The sequence below is a fragment of the Amblyomma americanum genome, chromosome 11 (genome assembly GCF_052857255.1).
Source record: "Amblyomma americanum isolate KBUSLIRL-KWMA chromosome 11, ASM5285725v1, whole genome shotgun sequence".
Taxonomy (NCBI): domain Eukaryota; kingdom Metazoa; phylum Arthropoda; class Arachnida; order Ixodida; family Ixodidae; genus Amblyomma; species Amblyomma americanum.
The window spans coordinates 87,969,286-87,992,163 of NC_135507.1; the positions used below are offsets into that span (position 1 = coordinate 87,969,286).

The 22,878-nt window shown below is 49.3% G+C and overlaps 1 protein-coding gene across 1 annotated transcript in view; it reads right to left on the minus strand.

The window, feature by feature from the left end:
* The window catches only part of LOC144109789 (phospholipid-transporting ATPase ABCA3-like), a 41,119-nt gene extending 18,609 nt beyond the window's left edge, over nucleotides 1-22,510 (minus strand). The window contains exons 1-6 of the mRNA XM_077642578.1: nucleotides 22,156-22,510; nucleotides 14,081-14,338; nucleotides 12,929-13,014; nucleotides 10,988-11,197; nucleotides 5,117-5,357; nucleotides 28-216 (exon numbers count right to left, since the gene is read on the minus strand). Coding sequence (XP_077498704.1) covers nucleotides 28-216; nucleotides 5,117-5,357; nucleotides 10,988-11,197; nucleotides 12,929-13,014; nucleotides 14,081-14,338; nucleotides 22,156-22,477 — 1,306 coding nt within the window. The 5' untranslated portion in view covers nucleotides 22,478-22,510. The remainder of the gene's footprint in view (nucleotides 1-27; nucleotides 217-5,116; nucleotides 5,358-10,987; nucleotides 11,198-12,928; nucleotides 13,015-14,080; nucleotides 14,339-22,155) is intronic.
* Nucleotides 22,511-22,878: the final 368 nt, after the last annotated feature.

Below are 22,878 nucleotides of genomic sequence, written 5' to 3' on the forward strand. Positions count from 1 at the left end.
CAGAGGCTCTTGTTTGTTGTCGCTCACCGTACTTCTCGAAGCGCTCGATGGCACGAAAGCACCAGTGCAGGTACATGACGGGGCTCAGCGCAGAGACCAGCTTGGAGGGCCTCGGGATCAGGTAGTAGCCGAGGCCGAACAGATTTTGCAGTAGCCCGTACGGGAACAGACCCAGCGCGAACCAGTAGAAGACGGCTGCCGCGAACGCCACGCCAGCTGTTCCGAGACGGAAAGGAGCAAGGGGAACGGCGCGGTCGACGAGCTTTCAGATATTTAGAGACGTTTAGAATAGGGTGACCCTATCGGTTAGGAAAGAAGAAAGGAAGAAAGAAAGAGGTGCCGCAGTGGAGGGCTCCACTGCGGCACCTCTTTCATCCTCTCTTCCTTCACCCCCCCTTTATCCCTTCCCTTACGGCGCGGTACAGGTGTCCGACGATATATATGAGACAGGTACTGCGCAATTTCCTTTCCCCCAAAACCAATTATCATCATTATTATTATCATATCCTTCACCCGCCGTGGTGGCTCAGTGGTTAGGGCGCTCGGCTAATGATCCTGAGTTCCCGGGTTCGAACCCGACCACGGCGGCTGCGTTTTTAAGGAGGCAAAACGCTAAGGCGCCCGTGTGCTGTGCGATGTCAGTTCACGTTGAAGATCCCCAGGTGGTCGAAATTATTCCGGAGCCCTCCACTACGGGCACCTCTTACTTCCTTTCTTCTTTTATTCCCTCCTTTATCCCTTCCCTTACGGCGCGATTCAGGTGTTCGCTGATATGTGAGACACCTACTGGGCCATTTCCTTTTCCCAAATCCTATTAATATTATTATCATTATTATTATTATGGAATATCGGGGTGCCCTGTACAGCACAATAACGCACCTGCTCTAATAGGAGCGTTTAGAATAGGGACACCCTATCGGTTTGGAAGATAGCGGAATATAGGGGCGGCAGTGCGCATGCTCACGAAGGCGTTATTGTTCTGCGCATGCGCAATGACGCCTTGCTATTCCCCTATCATCCTAATGCTGAGTGTCCCCTTATTCTAAAACTCCCTATTGTTTTGCGCCTCAGCACTGGCGAACCGCTATTCTATACCTCTCCATTGTACGTTTAACGTTGTGCGTTTATTCCGGACTACAAGTGCGCAATAGGCGTGCCAAGTAAGGATGCATGGAGCCAACATTCAGGCAGCCTGCTATGCAGCATGTGCGCCGGGCAATGTGTATACACTTCCGCAGAAATGCGCCCTTGGAGGATGTGCGACCAGGGCAGGCAGACAACGACCTCTCTCACCACCATCATGATTATCTTCCCAGTGAAAAAATGATAACAGCGCAGAAAAACTAGGCACCAGAAAAGCAAAGAGATAGACGAAGGCTGAACTGCTGGTTTTTAGTTCGCAAATACACCCTTAAAGGGTAACTGAAAAGGATGTTTGAGGTTGTCTGTGAAATGCTCGCGTGATGCAGGGTATAGGCCACCGAGCGTTCATGCCGCGTACAATACCTCGAAAGCGAGCCGATCATTTAGAATATATTTTCAAAAATTCGCACTTCCACGCCTTGGGGAGACCAGCGGTGCCGGGCTTTCGCCCGAATCCGCGCACAACTCGTCATGCTCCGCCCGTTCTCGTTACGTCAGCACAGCAGGGCTGTCATTGGTTGGCCGTGCCAACTCTTTCTCATGTCACGCAGCTACCACTGCTGCGGCCGGAAGCTCCCCCCCGGGGAACTCTCGCTGCCGTCGGCAGCTGGTGGAGGGGCCGTGTGTGTTTGTGTGTATGTGTGTGTGTGTGTGTGCGAGGGGGGGGGGTGCGGCGGGGGAGCGCCGACATTTCAGTGTCTAAAAGTGAAGAGAGGAGAGAGAAAGGCGGCGAAACGCTGTAATTAAAATTTTGCCTACCGATTACCCAACTTCCACAAAACACATTAAATAAACCTTTGCTGGAGGATATTTGCGAAGCGGCGCCCTTGACATCCTAGGCGTACAGCAACATTATTGAGAGACCCTTTCAGAGCCCCTTTAAATACTATTTCATGGTGGAAGAAGCTCTGGTCATGTTAACAAAGATCGGGATATTTCGAAAGGAGCAATGTGATACTGATACGGACGTGCGTCTTATCCAAAGAGCCCTATTTTGCCCTTAAGTCAATGCTATGTGGAAGCCTGTCTCACACTCGCGCTTGTTGGTATAGATAAGACAGGCCTGTATGGTTTCCGCCCCAACTTCGTTTTTTGTGGCAGTTCAAAACAACTGTGTTGTTCATATAAGGTGTGCATTTTCAGGTTTTGCAGTGTGTGACCAATTTAGCCGAGGCGAAGCCTTCCTGGTAATTTTCATGCTACCATAGGCGTTCATTTAGGCACCTGCCTGTTTAGCCCCTGTAAAAATTGCCACGCGAGAAAGGGATTCGGTATAAAACGCCGACGTTGTGCTGCAGGTACTCTGTCCTGTGACGCACACCGCATCCTTTCCGGGTGATATCTACTGTCTTGAAATTCTAATGAGCAGGGATCTTCCTCAGTTGGTTTAAAGCAGAAAAGAATGACTTAACACCGAACTTCTCAGCTACCTTCTTCAATCTGGGAGTTAACTTTGAAACATATAGTACTACTACTTTGCTTCTATTTTTGCCCGTGCCTTTTTCAATCCTTTTTTTTTCTTCTCTGACTTCATTCGCTGAAGCAGCCTGTTACAGGTGGACACTTTACACTTTCACGGAATTCTGCTGCTTTGCCCACAGACCATTACGCTCTGAAGCTTGTGCAGGATTTCTTGAAAGGTGCTCCAAGGGCGGCCATGGATGGTGATCCTGATTTTGGACAGCTTTGAGTGGTTGGAATTCCATCAAGCAGCTGTTGTTTAGATACTGACGCGTAACGCACCACTTTCTGCTACGCTGAAACTTGAGCTCTAGGTCCAGAAACAGTACGTTATTTCTGTAGCAGTACCATGTATCTCTAGCACTATCACAACGCTCCTTCCGAGATATGTTTTGTTAACTGCGCGTTAGCCAGTAGTGTGTTCATCGGCGGAATGGTATTGTGTTTATTTTCAGCGCTCCTCTGTGTTTTTTTTTTGTCTTGTCCCTCGTTTTCTTGCGCTGTTACCATTTTTTCACTAAGTATTATCAACTCGGCCACTACGCTATGTTGCTACGGTAATTATCATCTTCAACCTAGCTATGCTCACAGCACGACAAGTGCCTCTGCCATTAGCCTCCAGTTAACTCTGTCCTCTGCCTGCTGTGTCCACCTCACTCCTGCAAACTTCCTAATCTCATCCACACACTCGACTCTGCCGCTTCCAGCAATGGCTGCATTCTCTCGGGATCCACTTCGTTACCCTCAACGACTATCGTTTGTCTTGCCTTCGGATTAAATGCCCTGCCCATGCCAATTTCATCTTCTGAATATCATTTCAGGAGTATAGGCACCTAATTTTCGTGGCGTGTTTTCTTCTCTACAATGATGCGGAAGACACTACTACGCATGAATCACCACGTGGCATTCGCCTGCGACGGCTAAATAATTTATAATCGAATTTTTTTCGTCATGCTCCTTCGGTTTTGGTTCGAACAGCCGAACTATGACTGTTACATCAAAGAGTGGTTTTATGTGACGTGAGGCATCTAAAAACGTCGATATAATCACTGCTTCATCGTTTTAATTCACTGAAGTGCTGAAGCCAGCCTTATACAAGAGCCGGAATGACAACAAATGAGGAAGCAACTATTACACTGCAGTTTCTGAATGCCTCACGTGACGTGTCTGTTGGAGCCGAAACCGAGACAGCACGAAGAAGAAATTCGATTATTTAGTGGTTGTAGGAAAATAGCACGTGGTAATCCACGTATAATAATGCCTTGCGCATCATTACAAACAAGAAAACACACATCTAAAAGTTAGGCGTCCATACTCATTTAACTCCCATTCGTTTCCTGACCCATTCGGCGCTCTTACTGCCTCTTTGTGGTGGCTAAGGTAAGGCAGGAAGAAACGCAGTGATGTAAAAGTGATGTCGCTGTCCCGTTTCCGTCAGGGCGGTGGCGAATAACTTGGGAGTCGTTCTGGTCTACGTTGAGAAGGCGAAGGGAAATTTGTAAAAATAAATGTTAACTAAAATTTAGGACGCTTTTCCAGTTGTGCAGCACAGTACCGAAAAAAGTGGCCTGCAGAAATTTGCTCCTTTTTGACTTCTTTATCCTTCACTGAGGCTCACTACGGAATTTTTTTCTCCGCTCGAGAGCGACAAAACTTTTCAGCGTTATACTTAGTTTCAGAGCACACCTGACAGATAATTTCAGCTGAACATGAGGTTAATTCAATCGCAGGTTTAAAACTTAGGTGCCGCTAACGTAACAAATATCGCGTTTCTCCTCATGTCGCACTTCTCCCCACTTTCCCCCGTATCGCGCTTCCATTCCACTCTGGATTATATTCCAGTTATGATTCTATTCTGATCGCTTCCTTTATTAATTTTTGCTACGTTAGTCTCAAGTCCTTTTTACATGAGCTGAATTTTCTTGGTCAGGTGTACCCGCCGTGATGGCTCAGTGGTTAGGGCGCTCGGCTACTGATCCGGAGATCCCGGGTTCGAACCCGACCACAGCGGCTGCGTTTTTATGGAGGCGTAACGCTAAGGCGCCCGTGTGCTGTGCGATGTCAGTGGACGTTAAAGATTCCCAGGTGTTGGAAATTATTCCGGGACCCTCCACTACGCACCTATTTCTTTCTTTCTTCTTTCACTCCCTCCTTTATCCCTTCCCTTACGGCGCGGTTCAGGTGTCCACCGATATATGAGACAGATACTGCGCCACTTCCTTTCCCCCAAAACCAATTATAATTATATATCGGTCAGGTGTCTCTCTGCCCTCCACTGCAAGTGCAGGGGAAGAGGTTGGAGTGTAAGAGGTGACGGGGGAGAGGACGGTTGGCAGGTGGTAGATGTAGCCACCTGCCAAAATGAGGGATAGACAATTGGTGAAGGGGAGGACGGTTGGAAGGTGCGGCAGGTGCGGCCACCTGACAAGTGTGACGACGGCGATCACAGGGTTATCGCTTCAACGAGACATCTATGTCGTCGCCCAAGATGAGGAAAGCCGAATGCGCTTACGTCCCCAGAGGAACACGGAGAGCAGCATGGCGTGCAGGATGGTGAGCACGCCGAAGAGCAGGAGCACCACCATGAAGAGGCTCGGGTCAACGTGCTCGAGGAAGGCCGTGCCGCTGTCGTTGCGGTACACGAAGAGGGGCACGTACATGAGCAGGATGGCGCAGCCGATGACGAAGCCCGCCTCGAAGAAGTGACCCAACCAGTAGGCCACGTCGCTCAGACCAGCCCGACGAAGCATCTCCTGTGGGGGGAGTAATTAGGGAGTCTTACCGTCACGAAGGCGTAATTGGATTAGTTTCCAATGGGGGGCTAGCGTATAGCAACTCTCCTCTCTCATTTATTGTAAGCGCTAAAGTAGAGTCTGCAGGCGACGCCAGCAAACTACAGGCGAATTTTTTCAGCTGTTCAAAGCGCAAAAATGGTTTAAAATTGACTCGTGCTGAATACGCCGGCATTTTTGATACCTTGGCGTGTGATAGACTAGGCAGCGACCAATCGCGCACTGTTCATGTCTTGAAATATCGTCTCTCCAAGTTGTACCTTCCCCTTCTATGTAAGCTACGGCTGCAGTAATGAATGCATTGCATTGAAATATATAGGTGGCTCGGCACACACTGCAAGAGAAAATAGTGGAACAACAACAACAGCACTCTCCTGTATGTGATATGTCGAGAGCGCTTTGTGAATTGTAAGAGACGTGTCTCTATGTCTCGACATTCGGCATAGCCACATTGTAGCTTGGTGAGAATGGTACAAATGCGTCACTAAATTGCTTTCTACACCTGTTGTAACCTTTTAAAAATCCAAGGAAGCTTTCAATGCCGTTTAGAGCAGCGTTATCTTAACAGAGTTAACACGAAAATACTATGGGAAAGGGATCCGTGGTCGACAAAGGCCTTTGAGCTGCGGAGCACTGATGCTAAATGAATGTCCTTTTTTTTTCGGTAAACGTTTCTGTCTGCCGTTTTACCAAGAAATTTTTGTGTCATTTTGAAGACGCGCTCAATAGACCGCCAACATTTCCGTACATCATTGCCCCATATACGCTGATCAAGATTGTTCTAAAAAAGAGGTTGCTGAAAACCTACGCTAAAGGCCTTGTACGTACTTAGGTTGTGTACAGTAGAGCAAAAAATGTGACAGGAGAAAGTCACAGGAGACAGGCGCTTACCGGCAACGAAGTGGTTTTATTGCAATGGTAGGTAAAAGTACTTGTCAAGATAAACCATGAAACGAAAAATAAGCTAAAGGCAATAACGAACAAGCCGATAATCATGGGTCAGTATCGAAAAATGACTTTCCTTTGCTCGAAAGGTTAACGACTGGTCGGCCGAAACAGTCACCTCCTGCCTTGACATCACAAAACAAAAGAAACATGGGTTGAGGGGGTAGCACCAGTTTCCTTAGCCAACGCTTCGACAGGAGGACTTGTCTGCGTCTGGGTAAGGCAAACCTCCGCCACTTCTTTGTTGGCTAAGCAAACTGAGGCTTCTCCATCAACCCTTGTTGACTTTGTTTCGTGCTGTCAAGAACCCCATTTGCCTGATCTCTTTGTACCATGACCTCCTTTTTTAGCTATATGCAATGCTTCTACTATTTCTCGAGTCCTCTGGTCAGGATATGTAAAACATTAGAGGGTTTGCTATAGGCTGCCTACGCAAATTTATCTTGCTCGCGGTGTTCGCGCATATATGACAGGCAAGCTGCGGGCCTGTGCCATTCCATAGAGGGATATTGAGGACAGCTACATATGAACAATTAATTTTCACCATTAAATTTCATTTTTTCACTCTTTTTGTGCATGTTAACTATTGTCCGTCAAAAAAAGCAATGACAACTGAGAAAATTTTAAATTTCTCGCCACTCAACCAAATAGCTATGGCCTGCTATACAACTTCAGTTTTTATTGTCTGGTGCGCACTGCTCGAGCGCGCAAGGGTGTAAAAGACTGTACATCGGTCAAACGAGGCGTTGCATCAAAACACGCCCCCAAGAGCACATCAGAGCGTTAAGGAATGGCATAGGCACGCATCTTGCATCTCGCGTGCGTGTACACCGCGTGCGAGATAAATTGGCGTAGCCACCCTCGAGCAAACTCTGTGATCTTTAACTTCTTTTTTCCTTGTTTTTTTTTTGCCGTGGTCTGTATCATGTGTCCCATGTTGCAGGAGTTTGACGCTTAGTAAGGCATATTACTGTCTTTTCGTCAACCTATTTGACAACTGTGTTGTTGCCAAAATGAACTGAACTTCAACTTCACATCACGATCAGATGACTAAAACAGTAGAAACATAAGATATAGCAAAGACTACTCCTTCAGCTAACCATCATTAGCAATCTTCTTTTTGTATAGTGACACCTGCGCATCGGTTTTCTTTTCTTTGTTTCTCTTTACGTTTTTCACCGAGCAACACAATAAACTTGGGGGACACTTAAGTTCACATCAGAGTATATCTCGACAGCATTAAAGGAACGGTCCCTACAGTCGCTTGGGGATCCGTTGGCGCGCCCTTTCGCAGACATGGACACGCTCGTTGTCATCACATGCTCCTTTATAAAACATCATCATCACTGTGCGCAGTGAGGTGCTTGGACAAGGCCTCCATGTATCCATGTACTGAAAGTTCCTCAGTGGTGTAGGTGTAGTTAGCGTGACCGCCTCCCCCCGATCAAAAGACAGTGCCCCGAGCCCGCTTGTCCAACTTTTTCTTCTCAATAGAATTGCTTTTCTACATCATTACTCTCTCGACCAACCCGGGTTTTCCAGTCACGATATATGATACCGACCTCGGGGGTTCCATCGAACGGGAACGCCTTTGTTGCTAGAAAGCGCCTGCCTAGCTGTCTGCCTTCCACACGTACGTTTTTTTTTTTTTTGCGCTACTGTACTGTACTGCACTTAAGGAGAACGCAGCGAGCCATGGAAAGGAAAATGATAGGTGTAACGTTAGGAGACCGGAAGCGGGCAGAGTGGGTGAGGAAACAAACACGTTTTATGACATCCTAGTCGAAATCAAGAGGAAGAAATGGGCTCGGGAAGGGCATGTAATGCGAAGGCAAGATAACCGCTGGTCCTTTAGGGTAACGGAGTGGATTCCAAGAGAAGGCAAGAGAAGCAGGGGGAGGCAGAAAGTTAGGCGGGCGGATGAGATTAGGAGGCTTGCAGGCATAGGGTGGGCGCAGCTGTCAAAGTACATGGTTAATTGGAGAGACATGGGAGAGGCCTTCGCCCTGCAGTGGGTGCAGTCTACCATAAGAACAAGGTGACCCGAGAAATCATGGAAGCATATCACATTCATAATCTAGGAGAGAAGTGCATCAGCAATCCTTCTGTGACATTAGGTGACAAGGAAATTCAATATCTGGACTTGCACATGGCATAGGCTGTCCCCCCCCCCCCTTTTTGTCGTTTTTTTTCTGTTTTTATTGTTTACGTTCACTATATATTACCACTTTTCGTTCTTCAGTAAACTCAGTTGCTATTCAGCTCTTGTCTTGGCTTTGTCCCGCCTTTGTTGCGCTGTTCACCCACCATGAAGGCAGATAGAGGCCATCAAGCGAAAGTGTCCGGTGAATTTCTATAGTCCGCTCCATTCGCTCGCTATCTCCTTCTAGTTGCGTCCTTTCGTATAGGCAGGAGCAGCGCCTTGGGAGTCAAGCTCGTGGCATGTTCTGCCGAATTTTGGCGAAGGCTGTGCGCAGCAAGACATCTTTATTTGCCCGCGAAAGTTCTACAGTCCACATCATCTTTGCGCGCCTGGAGATTCAAGATGCTAACTGTTCGGGCGAGTTGGCGAGTTGGCTCGTCATCACGAAATGTGTAGCACTTAAAAAGGCGGTTAGACAAGAGGCGCCGTGTTGTCTTTTTCACGTCTGCCTTTCAAACGCTAAAAGTTTCTTAACTGCATTATCCTAGCAAATAAACTTGTTCAAAGTACATGCGTAGGCAACGTTAAATAGAACTTGGCATTTGCATGCAGCCGACAATTACTTTAATAGTTTGAGGGAAAAACACACATTTTAATTTTTTTCTGAGCAGTTGTCTTCTGGGAAATCATCCCGTCATATTTTTAATTTCAGTGCGGTAAAAAAAAAGTTTTGTTTTATGTTGGAGGTAATATTCGCTTTAATATTGCCTCTTCGTGAACATTTCCGCAGTGAACAGACATTGATCCGCTCATGCTTCGATGCCAAGTTCATGTTGTTTATTGTAAAATTTCGAAGAATTTTTTACGCCTATAGATTTCAGGAATCGCGCATAAAGAGCGAAGTATCTCGCAGCTATAACACACAAGGAGCACACAGAAAGTGAGTAGCTGGTTTGGAAAGGCTAAGCGCGGAATGTCGTGCAGTAGAACGACATACCTGGTTTAGCGTTGTTTTACACTGGCATGACGGTGGTTCTAAAAATTGACATGAATAAAACCAAAGTAGTGTTCAACAGTCTAGCAAGAGAACAGCAGTTGACAATTGGCAGCGAGGTGCAGGAAGTGGTAAAGGAATACGTCTATTTAGGGAAGGTACTGACAGCTGATCCGGATCATGAGAGGGAAATCACTAGAAGGGTAAGAATAGAGTGCAGCGCATATGGGCAGGTTCTTTCAGATCATGAATAGCAGGTTACCATTATTATTATTATTATTATTATTATTATTATTATTATTATTATTATTATTATTATTATTATTATTATTATTATTATTATTATTATTATTATTATTATTATTATTATTATTATTATTATTATTATTATTATTATTATTATTATTATTATTATTATTATTATTATTATTATTATTATTATTATCCCTTAAGATGAAAGTGTACAACAGCTGTATCTTACCGGTACTCACCTACGGGGCAGGAACGTGAAGGCTAACAAAAAGGGTTGAGCTTAAGTTGAGGACAACGCAGCGAGGCATGGAAAGAAAAATGATAAGTGTAACGTTAAGAGACCGGAAGCGGGCAGAGTGGGTGAGGGAACAAACGCCCGTCAATGACATCCTAGTCGAAATCAACAGGAAGAAATGTGCTTAGGCAGGGCATGTAATGCGAAGGCAAGACAACCGCTGGTCCTTAAGGGTAACGGAGTGGATTCCAAGAGAAGGCAAGAGTAGCAGGGGGTGGCAGAAGGTTAGATAGGCGGATGAGATCAAGAAGTTTGCAGGCATAGGGTGGATGCAACTGGCAAAGGATAGGGTTAATTGGAGAGACATGGGAGAGGCCTTTGCCCTGCAGTGGGTGTAGTCAGGCTGATGATTATGATGACTTGTCACGTGCGCGTGCAAGGCTGTTGCTGATTACAGTGAAGGTGATGTCAAGGTAATGTAAGGACACGCCAAAATTCATGTCAATGCATGCCACTGTCAAGGCATGCATGCCATATCAAGGTCATGTCATGATCAGGTGTCATGTCAGTGTCAAAGCTTAGGTCATGCTATGTCATGGCATGGTAGACTGTGACATCACGTGGTATGGCATAGCTGTAACTCCTGTACCAGAGGCTTCAGCGACGTATTTATGTTGCCCGAAACCCGTTAAGTGCGGCTACCATTATAAAAATGGTCTATAGAGAGTCTGTGGACTTCTAATAGACTCTGTTGCCTTCTTATAGATATTTTTGTCTGTTCATAGTCTATAGACTGCCTGTAGACAAAAGTCTACCAAAAGTGCACGGCCATAAATCTATAAATTGTCTATAGACTGTCTATAGAATTTGTATTGCCTGCAGACTGTTCTCTGGGGTTTGTCTATTCACAGTCTATAGACTTTACAGACAGATGTATATGGACAGTCTATAGACTGTCTAAAGAAATTTTTGTAAGGCTAGTAGTGCTACTGCACTGAAATGAGGATCGGCTTTGGCTGTACGCGGTGAATCGGCGAGGCACACTTGGCCCTGCGGTTGGCCGAGACACAGCAGCGCACCTTGGTGCCGACCCGCTTCTCCTGCACCAGCGTGACGACGAGCACGCAGAAGGGGACGAAGAAGCCGATGCCGAAGCGCAGCACCACGCGGCTGAGCGTGCGGTCCTCGGAGCCGTAGAAGAGCCTCGGGTACGGGTACCGCATCAGCTCCACCTGCGCGGGAGCCGTTGGGGGACGCGCACGCTCTCATGCGTGCATGCAAATCATAACGTGTGCAAAATTACGACACGATAAGACATCTGCAGGTGAAACATTCCGCGAAAGCAGTTGGATTTACCCTTTTTACTCTAAGCCGAGACCTCCACACAAGCGGCAATTTTTCTGGAAGGTGAAGGTTGGCGGAGGTGGGCAGAGGGTGACGGGGTGTGGGTGGGCAGCGCCCTAGCTTTGGATGCGGTGAGGAGGAGAATGCCACATATGTTGAACCCGGATCTGTCGAACTCGCAGCGGATCACGATATAGAGCGATATATCGATAATTTGGCATAGGAAAATTCATCTATACCCTATAGCTCACCTATGCACTAGAAGCTAAAATGCATTGCACCTCCGCTAGTGGAAGACTTCTTGCAGTGACGTGCCGCGCGCCGGCGTTGTGGCAGAGCACCGCTAGCTATAGATGCTGCTAGGCCTAGCCCGTAGTCATCCGAGCCTCAGCAGACGGTGCTTCGGAACTTGTCATTGCCTGTCGTATATGATGTGTAATCCTTTTACCAGTAAACTATAAATAGAGTAATGGCTAATTAAAATTGGTGATGTTGAATTTTAATGATAGAAGACTAGCTTTGGCCAAAAAGCGCTATCACAGGGTATTTTGTTTACGCAAGGCTGGGGCGAAGACCCATTTTCCAAGAACTTAATTCACCCCAAAGAAGCGAAAAAAAATTTGTACCCATTGTACCACTAGTGGGTATACCCGACGTCACAGGGAATCGAACCCATGCGAGGCGGATGCTCAGTCACTTGGGTAAAGAAAACTAAATGTACAGCTGGTCTTCCCAATGCCTCCTGCAGCAAAGCATATCAGGCGAGGGCCGTCCCTCAGTCTTTAGTTAGGTTGGCTCCACTGCATGACAGCGATGTGGCGTGGAAAATGAGTGCAGAAGACCGAAGGCCTCCCCCCGCGTTCAACTCGTCACGTGGTTTCACTAGGGTGCCTCGATGCCAGCGCCGCCGTTCCCGGGTGGAGACAACTTAAGCGACGCCGTCATATTGAATCACAACTTGCCTCTCCGATGTACCGCGAAATGCTCGACTGGTAGCCCAGTGTAGCTCTCGCTGCTAAAGGCCGTTCAAGTTACAGCACCTTGAAGCGCGCCGAGAGCATGGACGGCGCCGTTACAAACGTTAGCGCCGCTGATCCCGTGTGATTCAATATGGCGGCGCCGCTGAAGTTGTCTCCACCCCGGCGCTGGCATTGAGGCACCCTAGTTTCATAGTGCTAGCGCTGCCGCCATGTGCCCAAGGCCGCCTAGCCAAACCGTCTCCGCGCGATGGAAGTAACTAAAAGCGCCGTTATGAGGAGCTCCACTTGCAGAGGGCGCTGTTCGATCTATCGAATGACCGGTTAACTGCAGTTCGGTATACTGCGTGTCTGTCCTATAATTTTACACAAAACTTTCTAGTGTGATCGATATAGCCAATAATCCGAAGTATCCGGGTTCGATATATCAAGCTCGACTGTACATCACAGTCCATATGTTGCATGTCTCAGACTGGTAGCCAAAGTCGGCTCTGAATATACCATATCAGAAAGTGAACGGCTGGTTTGGGTAGAGTTCTTTTAAAAAGAAATTCAATGTTATCTACCCCCGGCCGCGCACCTAACTTTGACGGTGCCAAATCACAGTAAAAACGGTGTCTTTCTCCAGTCCAAGGCACTCACCTTAATATTGACCTTTTTCTTCACGGATTCAGCCGTCATGTTTATGAATGCTGACTCGATGAAAAACTGCAGCGGAAGCAGCAGCCCTGCAACGGTAAATTGAGATCGTATCAGATGCTTTATAAATGAAGCACGCCACTTACCTGGATTCAATCAAATCAATAATTTCTCAAACTGAACCTTGTAGCAGTCATTTGACAAACGACGAACGCTTCCCCAAATCTTCGAATGGATCAACATCTGATTTTAATAAATCATTTTTACCAATAGCAATACTGGAGTGGAATGAATTTCCAGATCCTGCTGTCATGGAAGGTGACCCTGTCAGATTCAAAGAGAGGTTACTGTCTGTCTTTGAACATTAAATTAGTCTAAATTTCCTTTCTCACCCTTAGTTTGATGTGCTTTAACAACTCGTTTGAAATTCCTTTTCTCTATTCGATTGCATTTTTTGTAACTGTTTTAACTAGGTTCTCATTTGATTTTACTGATTGTATTCATTGTCCTCATTGCTCTCATTGTATGTTTGTACATGTATCTGTATACTATATTAGTTTTTTGTTGTTTCAGCCTCTTAGGCTTTGTTCATGTATTGCTCTATGTATGTCGCCCCCCCCCCCCCTTTGTGTAATACCCTGTGAAGGGTCCTCAAGGGTTCAATAAATGATGACGATGATGATGAGAATGATGAATAATTCGTCCTGGTTTAAGGCTCCACCTTTCGACATTTGCTCGTCCACACTCTCTAACCGCAATTACTTCACTCTGGGGGTTTATGAATACGCTGGACGAACGAAAGAATTTGCAAATCTTTAATAATAATAAAAATAATTGGTTTTGGGGGAAAGGAGATGGCGCAGTATCTGTCTCATATATCGTTGGACACCTGAACCCCACCGTAAGGGAAGGGATAAAGGAGGGAGTGAAAGAAGAAAGAGAGAGGTGCCGTAGTGGAGGGCTCCGGAATAATTTCGACCACGTGGGGATCTTTAACGTGCACTGACATCGCACAGCACACGGGCGCCTTAGAGTTGTTCCTCCATTAAAACGCAGCCGCCGCGGACGGGTTCGAACCAGGGGACTCCGGATCAGTAACCATTCCAAACCGGGGACGGAGCCTGTCCACCTTTGCATCTCGCATATCTCATTTACTCATTTCGTCGAATCTGCCCGTGTCGGCGTATCCGGGCACCAGCAGGCTGCGCAAGTAGTCCCCATGCAGGTCGAACGCGGCGTCGGGGATGCGCACGTGGTACGTGAGGCTGTGCGCCGCCGGCCGCTCGAACCACACTGCCACGCGGCGGTGCACGGGACTCCGCTGCTGGTCCACGCTGACTGCCGCCGCCTTGCCAGCGGGGCCGACGTCGGCGAACTGGGCCGCCGCGGCAGCGTCCGCTTGCGGAACCGGTGCTGCGACGCGTCAGACAGTGGGAGTGAAAAGACACGCTCCATAAACACGAATGCGCTTACTCCTATGATGCGCGGCGCCACACCCCGCATTTATTTCCGCATTCTGTATTTGTACACAGTGCATATATATTACCCCCCATCCCTATCCTTTCTTACTATCGCTCCCCCTTTCCCCATCAATTTTATTCCCGCTAGTCGCAGCACAGGGGCTTTAATTTCATTTCATTTTTATTTCCTTAAAGACCCCCTATAGGGGGTTTTACATGAGGCGTGGGGTTAACATGAGGAAGCAAAACATTTTTTCATGATGACAGGTGGCATGTAATTTTTCCTAGGAAGGTTGGGACAGGTGATGGCTTCAATTTCATGGGGAAGGTCGTTCCAGTCGCTTGCTGTTCGGAGGAAAAATGACTTGGAAAATGCAGTCGTACGGGCACGTTGGCGTAAAACTTTCAGCGGATGACCAATGCGGTGAGACGTGCGTGATGGCGGTGCGCAGATGTATGGCGGATGCATACTGATGTCTTGGCCTGATTAATGATTTGTTAGCAACTAGCTTTACATTTTGAGGGGCGTCGTGAAGATGACGTTTAAGAAAGCCTAGTTTTTTATTCGCAGATGATATTAGCTCTGTTACGTGCTCGCGATAAGTCATTACTGATAGTGATGCCGAGGTAAGTATAAGAAGGGACAAGTTCGACAGGAGGATAAGAAATCTTATAAGTAAATAAATGCGAGTTGCGGCGACGATGGAAAGACATGAGCTTGCACTTATTGGGACTAAGTATCATCAACCAGTGATTGCACCTTGATCGAATGCGGTTAAGATTGTCCTGGAAGGATTCTTCGATGGCAGATGCCGCGGCTAGCAACATCTTTTCCTGCCGTCGTTATTTTATTATTAATTAGCCACTAACAACAAAATTTTGAGAGTAAAAAGGGCTCTCCTCACACACACACACACACACACACACACTTAGAAACTTTGAACTATTGTCCTGTGCGGCCGACTTACCTATTTAATCGGATTAAACGTCCTTGCTGCCGAATATTTTTTTAACTCACCTCAGAAAAGGCGTGTCAGCCAACGCGTGCAGTTCCTTTCAGGCAGTCGCGTGGCGGCTTCGCTTTCGCTTTTTCTTTTTGTTTTGTTTTTCTTGCCGTGAATAAACAGTTTGTCTCAGACTACATAGCCGCCAATTAGGCCCATGGGAATAAAGATACGCGTGGACTCTTCCTTCCTTCCTTCCTCCCTTCCTGCCTCCCTCCCTTCCTCTCTTCCTTCCTTCCTTCCTTCCTTCCTTCCTCCCTTCCTTCCTTCCTTCCTTACTTCCTTCCTTCCTCCCTCCCTCCCTCCCTCCCTCCCTCCCTTCCTTCCTTCCCTCCTTCCTTCCTTCTTTCCTTCCTTCTTTGAATTACGTATCACTCCACCGATGGCAAAGCGGCAAGCTGCCACGGGACTGGCTGAAAGGCACTCTACGCGTTGGCTGTCTCCTCTTAATTACGGAGGTGGGTTCAAAAAAAAGGACGGGAGCAGGGACGTTTAACTAGATTTAATAGTGAGATCGGCCGCACTGGACAATAATTCGTAGCTTTTAAGGACACTCGGAGCGTGCAGGTCGAGTTCCCGTGGTAAAAAGACGAACTCAGAATCCTCTTTAGTGCACCTTTAAAAGGGACAGCTTACTCCCTTCTTACTCTTCTTTTCTTTTTTTACTTTTCTGTTTTGAGTACAGGGCTTTCTCTTTGGCCAGCATTGGTTACGAGCTGGACAGTTGAACTTTATGCACCAAAGTTCGTCCAGTCCGCAACGAAATGTTTTGCTTGGGTCTTTTTTTTTTGCTGTGGTCGGTTAATTCGAATATTTTTCCCAATCCCAATGACTTCAAATTAACCATGTTTTACTGTATATTATTCCTACCGACATCCACGGACACAATACCACAAGAAACAAAGAGTGTGGCTCCTAAAGCACCATTCCACAGAGAATGCTTAAATCCGCGATTGTTCGCAGAATCACAGGAAACTAGGGGCCTTAGCCTAGGGCGATGTGACGACGGCGGGGTCGTAGTAAGGTTTGAGGCGGGTCGTGTGGACAATTTCGCGGCCTCGGCGTCGATGATCAGGGGATGGCGTAAGGGGTTCGATGAGGTAATTGACGGGGAATGTCTGCTGAAGAATACGGTAGGGTCCCTGGTACTTGCTAACAAGTTTGGAGGAAAGGCCGGTACCTGAGGAGGGTACCCACAGCCAGACCAAAGAGTCAGGAAGGTAAGCGGGAGGAAGTGCAGGGGGATCACGGGTGCTTTTCTGCTGCTGCTGGGCGTGAGAAGTGAAGGACCGGGCAAGCTGTCGGCATTCTTCGGCATAAGTTGCGGCTTGAGAAAGAGTTGTAAATTCGGAAGCATCAGGGCGGTAAGGTAGAATGGTGTCCATTGTGCAAGAAGGCTCACGGCCGTACAGGAGAAAGTACGGAGAGAATCCGGTGGTGGCTTGAGCAGCGGAGTTATAAGCATATGTGACAAACGGGAGAACGCGGTCCCAGTTACAATGGTCGGAAGCAACATACATGGCCAGCATGTCGCCGAGGGTGCGATTAGAACGCTCATCCATGCCATTCGCCTGGGGATGGTAGGCGGAGCTGGTGCGGTGAACAACGTTTCATTCCTGAAGGAGAGCTTCTACAAATTCTGAGAGGAAGGCCGGACCTCTATCACTGAGCAGCTCTTTGGGCGCACTATGGCGAAGAATGATGCGATGGAGAATGAAGGAGACAATGTCGTGGGCTGTAGCGGATGGTAAAGGCGATGTTTCAGCGTAACGTGTAAGGTGGTCGATGGCAACGATGATCCAGCGGTTCCCGGTTGATGTGCTGGGAAGAGGGCCGTAGAGGTCGATGCCAACACGCTCGAAGGGCTGTACTGGGCAAGGCAGCGGCTGCATAGGAGCAGCGGGTCGGCGAGGGGGATGTTTTCGTCGCTGGCATGTGGTGCAGGACTGAATGAACTGGCGGACGTAACGGGCCATCCCACGCCAGTAGTACCGCTGTCGTATACGGGTGAAAGTCTTCAAGAATCCGGCATGGGCACACTGGGGATCATCGTGGTAGGAAGAGCAAATGAAGAGCGCAGATGTGTCGGAATGACGAGAAGCCACTTGCGACCATCCGGGAGATAGTTGCGGCGGTAAAGGAGCTCGTCTCGGATGGCGAAATGGTGGGACTGACGACGGAGAGCACGGGAAGGAGGTCGAGACGATTGGCCAGATAGGAGATCAAAAAGAGAAGTGATTCACGGGTATTTGCGTTGCTCGGAAGCCATATCAGCGAACTCAAACTTCAAAGAAGACAGGGCGGATATACAAGGCGCTGCTTCAGATGGTAGAGGGGAACGTGAGAGGACATCAGCATCGGCATGTTTGCGGCCGGAACGATAGATAACGCGAATGTCGTACTCTTGGAGTCGCAGAGCCCATCGCGCCAGCCGACCAGAGAAATCTTTCAAGAGGACAGCCAGCAGAGGGCGTGGTGATCGGTGACAACGTCAAAAGGGCGCCCATACAGGTAGGGGCGAAATTTGACGATCGCCCAAAGGATGGCTAAACACTCCTTCTCGGTGACAGAATAGTTGGCTTCAGCTTTTGTGAGTGTCCGGCTAGCGTAAACGACAACGTATTCGTCAATGCGTTGCTTGCGTTGAGCGAGTACGGCACCGAGGCCGACGCCGCTGGCATCGGTGTGGAGTTCCGTCGGAGAACGAGGGTTGAAGTGACGCAGAATTGGTGGAGTGGTGAGGAGGCGACGGAGTGTCGTAAACGCTTCATCACAGGCTGGCGACCAGGCCGAAAGGTCGTGGGTGGAAAGGAGCTTGTTCAGGGGGTCGACGATAGTGGCAAGATTGGGGACAAAGGGGCGGAAGTAGGAGCAGAGGCCGACGAAGCTGCGGAGGTCTTTTACAGAAGTGGGCTTTGGAAATTCAGCCACAGCTCGCAACTTGGCCGGGACCGGGAGAACGCCATCCTTCGATACGACATGACCGAGAATGGTGAGCTGCCGAGCTCCGAAGCGGCACTTTTTCCAATTAAGTTGGAAGCCAGCGTCGGCCAGGCAGCGAAGAACAGTCTCGAGGTGCTGGAGGTGAGACGGAAAGTCCGGGGAAAAGATTACAACGTCGTCTACATAACAAAGGCATGTGTGCCATTTGAGCCCTCGGAGTATGTTGTCCATCATGCGCTCGAATGTGGCGGGTGCATTGCAGAGGCCGAAAGGCACGACATTAAATTCATAGAGCCCGTCGGGTGTGACGAATGCAGTTTTTGGGCGATCGGCCTCCGCCATCGGCACCTGCCAGTAACCGGAGCGCAAGACCAATGAAGAAAAGAACTCAGAGCCCTGCAGGCAGTCAAGGGCATCGTCGATACGGGGGAGAGGGTAAACGTCCTTGCGTGTAATCTTATTTAGACGACGGTAGTCCACGCAGAACCGGATGGAACCGTCTTTTTCTCTTGACCAGGACCACTGGCGATGCCCACGGGCTGTGCGACGGTTGTATCACGTGACGCTGGAGCATGTCGGTCACCTGGACGTCAATGATGCTGCGCTCAGCGGCTGACATTCGGTACGGACGTTGGCGCAAAGGGGCATGGGTGCCAATGTCAGTACAGTGGGTAGCGGTGGTTGCACGGCAGAAGGAAGGTTGCTGGTAGTCAAACGAAGCTCGAAAACGCTGCAGGACGGCGACAAGCTGGTCTCGTTGAGTAGACGTCAGGGCGGCGTCAACGAAACGGTGAAAAAGATCGACAGAAGACGGATCGGCGATGGGAACAGGCGTAATGGCGCTGACGTGAAGGCCGGCCGTGCTATCGACGAGGGGGTACGGGATCGAGCAAGGCAACACTACCTAGCGATTGCCGACGGAGTAAAGTGGTAGGGCAGGAGAACGGGTTGGCCACATAAATAGCGCTGAAGCCACGAACAATTGTCAGCATGACATGAGGCAGCAAAACAGACTTCTGGTGAGCGCATCTTAAAGAGGTGGTATAAGTGACAGTTGCATATGAGAGAGCAGCACAAAAAAAAGAGGCACCAGCACTGAAGAGGAAGGCGGTACGTCTGTCCTCGGAGACGACGACAGTAGCGGCAGCAGCACCGGGTACGTCTAAAGGAGCGTCACTGAAGGGCGATAACTCAAACTGAGTCCGGGCGAAGTCAATAACGGCGTGATGTAAGGAGAGGAATTCCCAACCAAGGATAACGTCGTGAGAGGAGCGGGCGAGGACGATGAACTCTATTGTGTGGGGAACGTTCTCGATAAGCAAGCGGGCGGTGCAGGCGGCTAACGGTCGAATTTCTTGAGCGCTGGCGGTGCGGAGAGAAACGGCAGGAAAAGGCATCGCCACTTTTTTTAGTCTACGGCAGAGGGTGTGCTGAGAACAGAAACGGATTCCCTAGTGTCAACAAGTGCTTCGACGGCGACTCCTTCAACGAAAACGGTAATAATATTGGCAGGCAGAGATACAGGTCTTGAGCGAGTCGCTGTTGACGCAGTTCTTGTCTCCGGAACTGCGGCCGTTAGTTTTCCGCGTGGTCGGTGGGTTGGCGACGGGAACGGCGGCCAGGAGACGGCGAGCGATGGGAGCGGAGATGGTAACCAGGAGAAGAATCCGGAGCCGCCGCACGTGACGCAGGCGAGGACGACGGCGGAAGGTCGTACGTCGGCTCACGCCTATAATTGCAAGGACGGTGGTCACGACTGCATTACAAACGAGCCACGTGGCCAGCGACGCCACAGGTGTAGCAAATAGGGCGGTTGTCTTGCGTGCGCCAGGGGTTGAGTCCATGGCTGCGGCTGTGATCGGGGGCGGGCAACCGCACGATAAGGTTGGGTCGCAGGTCGCTGGGGTTCTAACAGTCGGCTAGGTGGCCTGTAGACAGGGGCAGCGGGTCAGGGGCGCGACCGCACCACGGCATCGGCGTACGTCAGAGGAGCCGCTATCAGGGGTGGCTGAGGAGGAGGTGGCAGGACTTCAGCGACCTGCTCCTCGGTGCACGCTGTAGGTTGGGAGTGAGCGACGGCGCAGGCGTAGGCGGGCTAGACAAGCACAGCTGGCGTGCGACTTCATCGCGGACAAACTGCTAGATGCGCTGGAGGAGCGACTGTTGGTCCAGAGCACCGTCCCCTGGGAACGACAAGAAGGAAAATGTGGCCTCCTAAAAGCCAGCACGCCGGGTAGAAAGGCGCTGTTTGCGCAGCTCATCGAAGCTTTAGTAGTAGCCAATGACACCGGAGACAGTTGGGGATCTTTGGCGACGAGCACCTGGAAGGCATCATCCTCAATGCATTTCATAATATGTCTGATCTTGTCGGCCTCGCTCATAGAAGGGTTGATAGCCTTGCAGAGGTCGACGACATCATCTATAACTGGTGAAGTTTTCACCGGTTTTCTGGGCCCGACTTCGCAAGCGTTGCTCGGCGCGAAGCTTACGCGCTACAGGGCGGCCAAAGGCTTCTGCCAGGCTGGTTTTGGGAGCTGCCCAGCTGGAGATGTCAGCCTCGTATTTTCGAAAACCAGAGATTGGCTACGTCGCCCAAATAAATATAAAATTGGTGGGCTTGGCGCTGCCGTCCCACTTGTTGTATGCACTTACGCGTTCATAGGAGGCCAGCCAATTGTCCACATTCGTGTCACCTGTGCCGCTGAAGATGGAAGGGTCACGCTGCCGCGTGGCGCCGGAACATAAGACAGCCGACGGAAGCGGTGAAGCAGTTTGGGTGGCGGTCTCAGGCATTGCAGAGGCGGTAGGCAACGCGCGGTTGCGAAGCTCCAGGGCGAAGGGGTGGTTGGCACCTCCACCACTGTAATAAGGAACGTCTTGCAAGGCGCTGCGTCGCGAACAACGAGCGGTACAGTCCTGGTACAGACCAGAGGCAGCGGTCAGTTCAGAGAACGCAAGGGGAAGGAGCGTTCAGCGCTTGTCGTTTTGTTCTTCGTTAAGCGCCAGCCTCTGAATATTCCAGAGCAGGCCAGTCTTACAAGTATGATGAATTTTTATAAGGTGTGGGTTTCAACTAGTTGGTAGTCCATCCAGCTTAAGCCCACACCTTATTAAACTTCATTTCTAGTATATCGGGCCCATTTGTATGTGCTGATCTTCATCCTTCCTAACCTATTGTCTTGATCAGCATTGCCGCTAGCGCTTGTCTGTGTCTTTTCTGGTCTTCGTCCTCGTCGTTTTCTGCGCGCGCCGTTGTCAATATTTATGGCGCAAGTGCTCCTGTGGCACAAGCTGTACTCTTTTTTTTTTGGGGGGGGGGGGGGGGGGGACTCGAGGTCGGGTAAAAGACTCATTTCCTAAACATTTAACCCCAAAGAAGCCGAACTCCAGACCACTGGAAACATTGCACCCATTGTATCACCCGTGGGTACCCGACGGTACCGGAGATCGAACCCCGCACGTCCCGCTTGCGAAGCATATGCTCAAACCACTAGGCCACCTTACAGTGAGGGTGACTGTATCTTGCAATGTGGATACCTCTAACACGCAGTGATTACTCCATGTCACAGTTAGGTTAAATACGAGGACCGAACAAGCACCACCAGGATCGCCGACTTTCAAATGAAAATTTATTATCATATACAACTTTGATACATTTTCTGTTGTTGGGCTTGTTCCGTCCTCGTCTTTTTTCGCGCTGTTTAATATGGATACCAACCAACTCGCCCAGTTTTCTGTTTTTCTTTTAGCTACTAATATCTGGATGTTGAGTAACACAAGATATACCCCCTCTTTATTACGGTTTATCCTGTCAGGCACTCACTCCATTTCTCCCCGAGCTTCTTGCACACCCTGGCGACCAGGTCCTCAAAGAAGGGCTCCTTTGGCGCGAAGGCGAGCGAACCGTGCGTCCAGGACTCGTTGGGCCGTCCCCAGAACTCGATCGCGTCGGCGCTGTCGAAGAAGTGGTCCTTGTTCGGCCGCGCCCGGTACGGCGCCACCGACTCCTCCCACACCGAGCTGAGCACCAGCAGCATGCACGACAGCTGGAGCAGCGTGCCCAGGTAGTGGCGACGAACGCGCATCAGCCACACCTGGCGCCAGGCCACCAGGCCCAGCTGGCTCCAGCAACCGGCGCTCTCCATGGACGCTTGGCTCTCGGTGTACGTTCAGACTCGATGTACTGCGACCGGAACAACTCAAGAGTAAAGGTAAAGTCTCTGTTGGAGGCACTGGGTTTCCCCTCGTCTAGAGCAAGGCTGCAAACTAAACTTGGCAGATAGGGTTCAAAGACGACAAGTGCTCAAGTTTGCTGAGGAAAGCATTCTTGCAAAAAGGCATAAAAAATACAGGGCTGACTGAGAAGAGGACGCGGGACACACACACTGTCTGCCGTGTACCTTTTGGCGCCTTTTTGCAAGAATGGAGCGGACACTTAAGATCCACAGACTGCGACATATTGCTAGCGTTAAACACAGTTAAACACAGCCACACTCTATGGCTTAGCAAAAAGCAGCGATTATACTGAAGTACAGTCCTGCCGGCA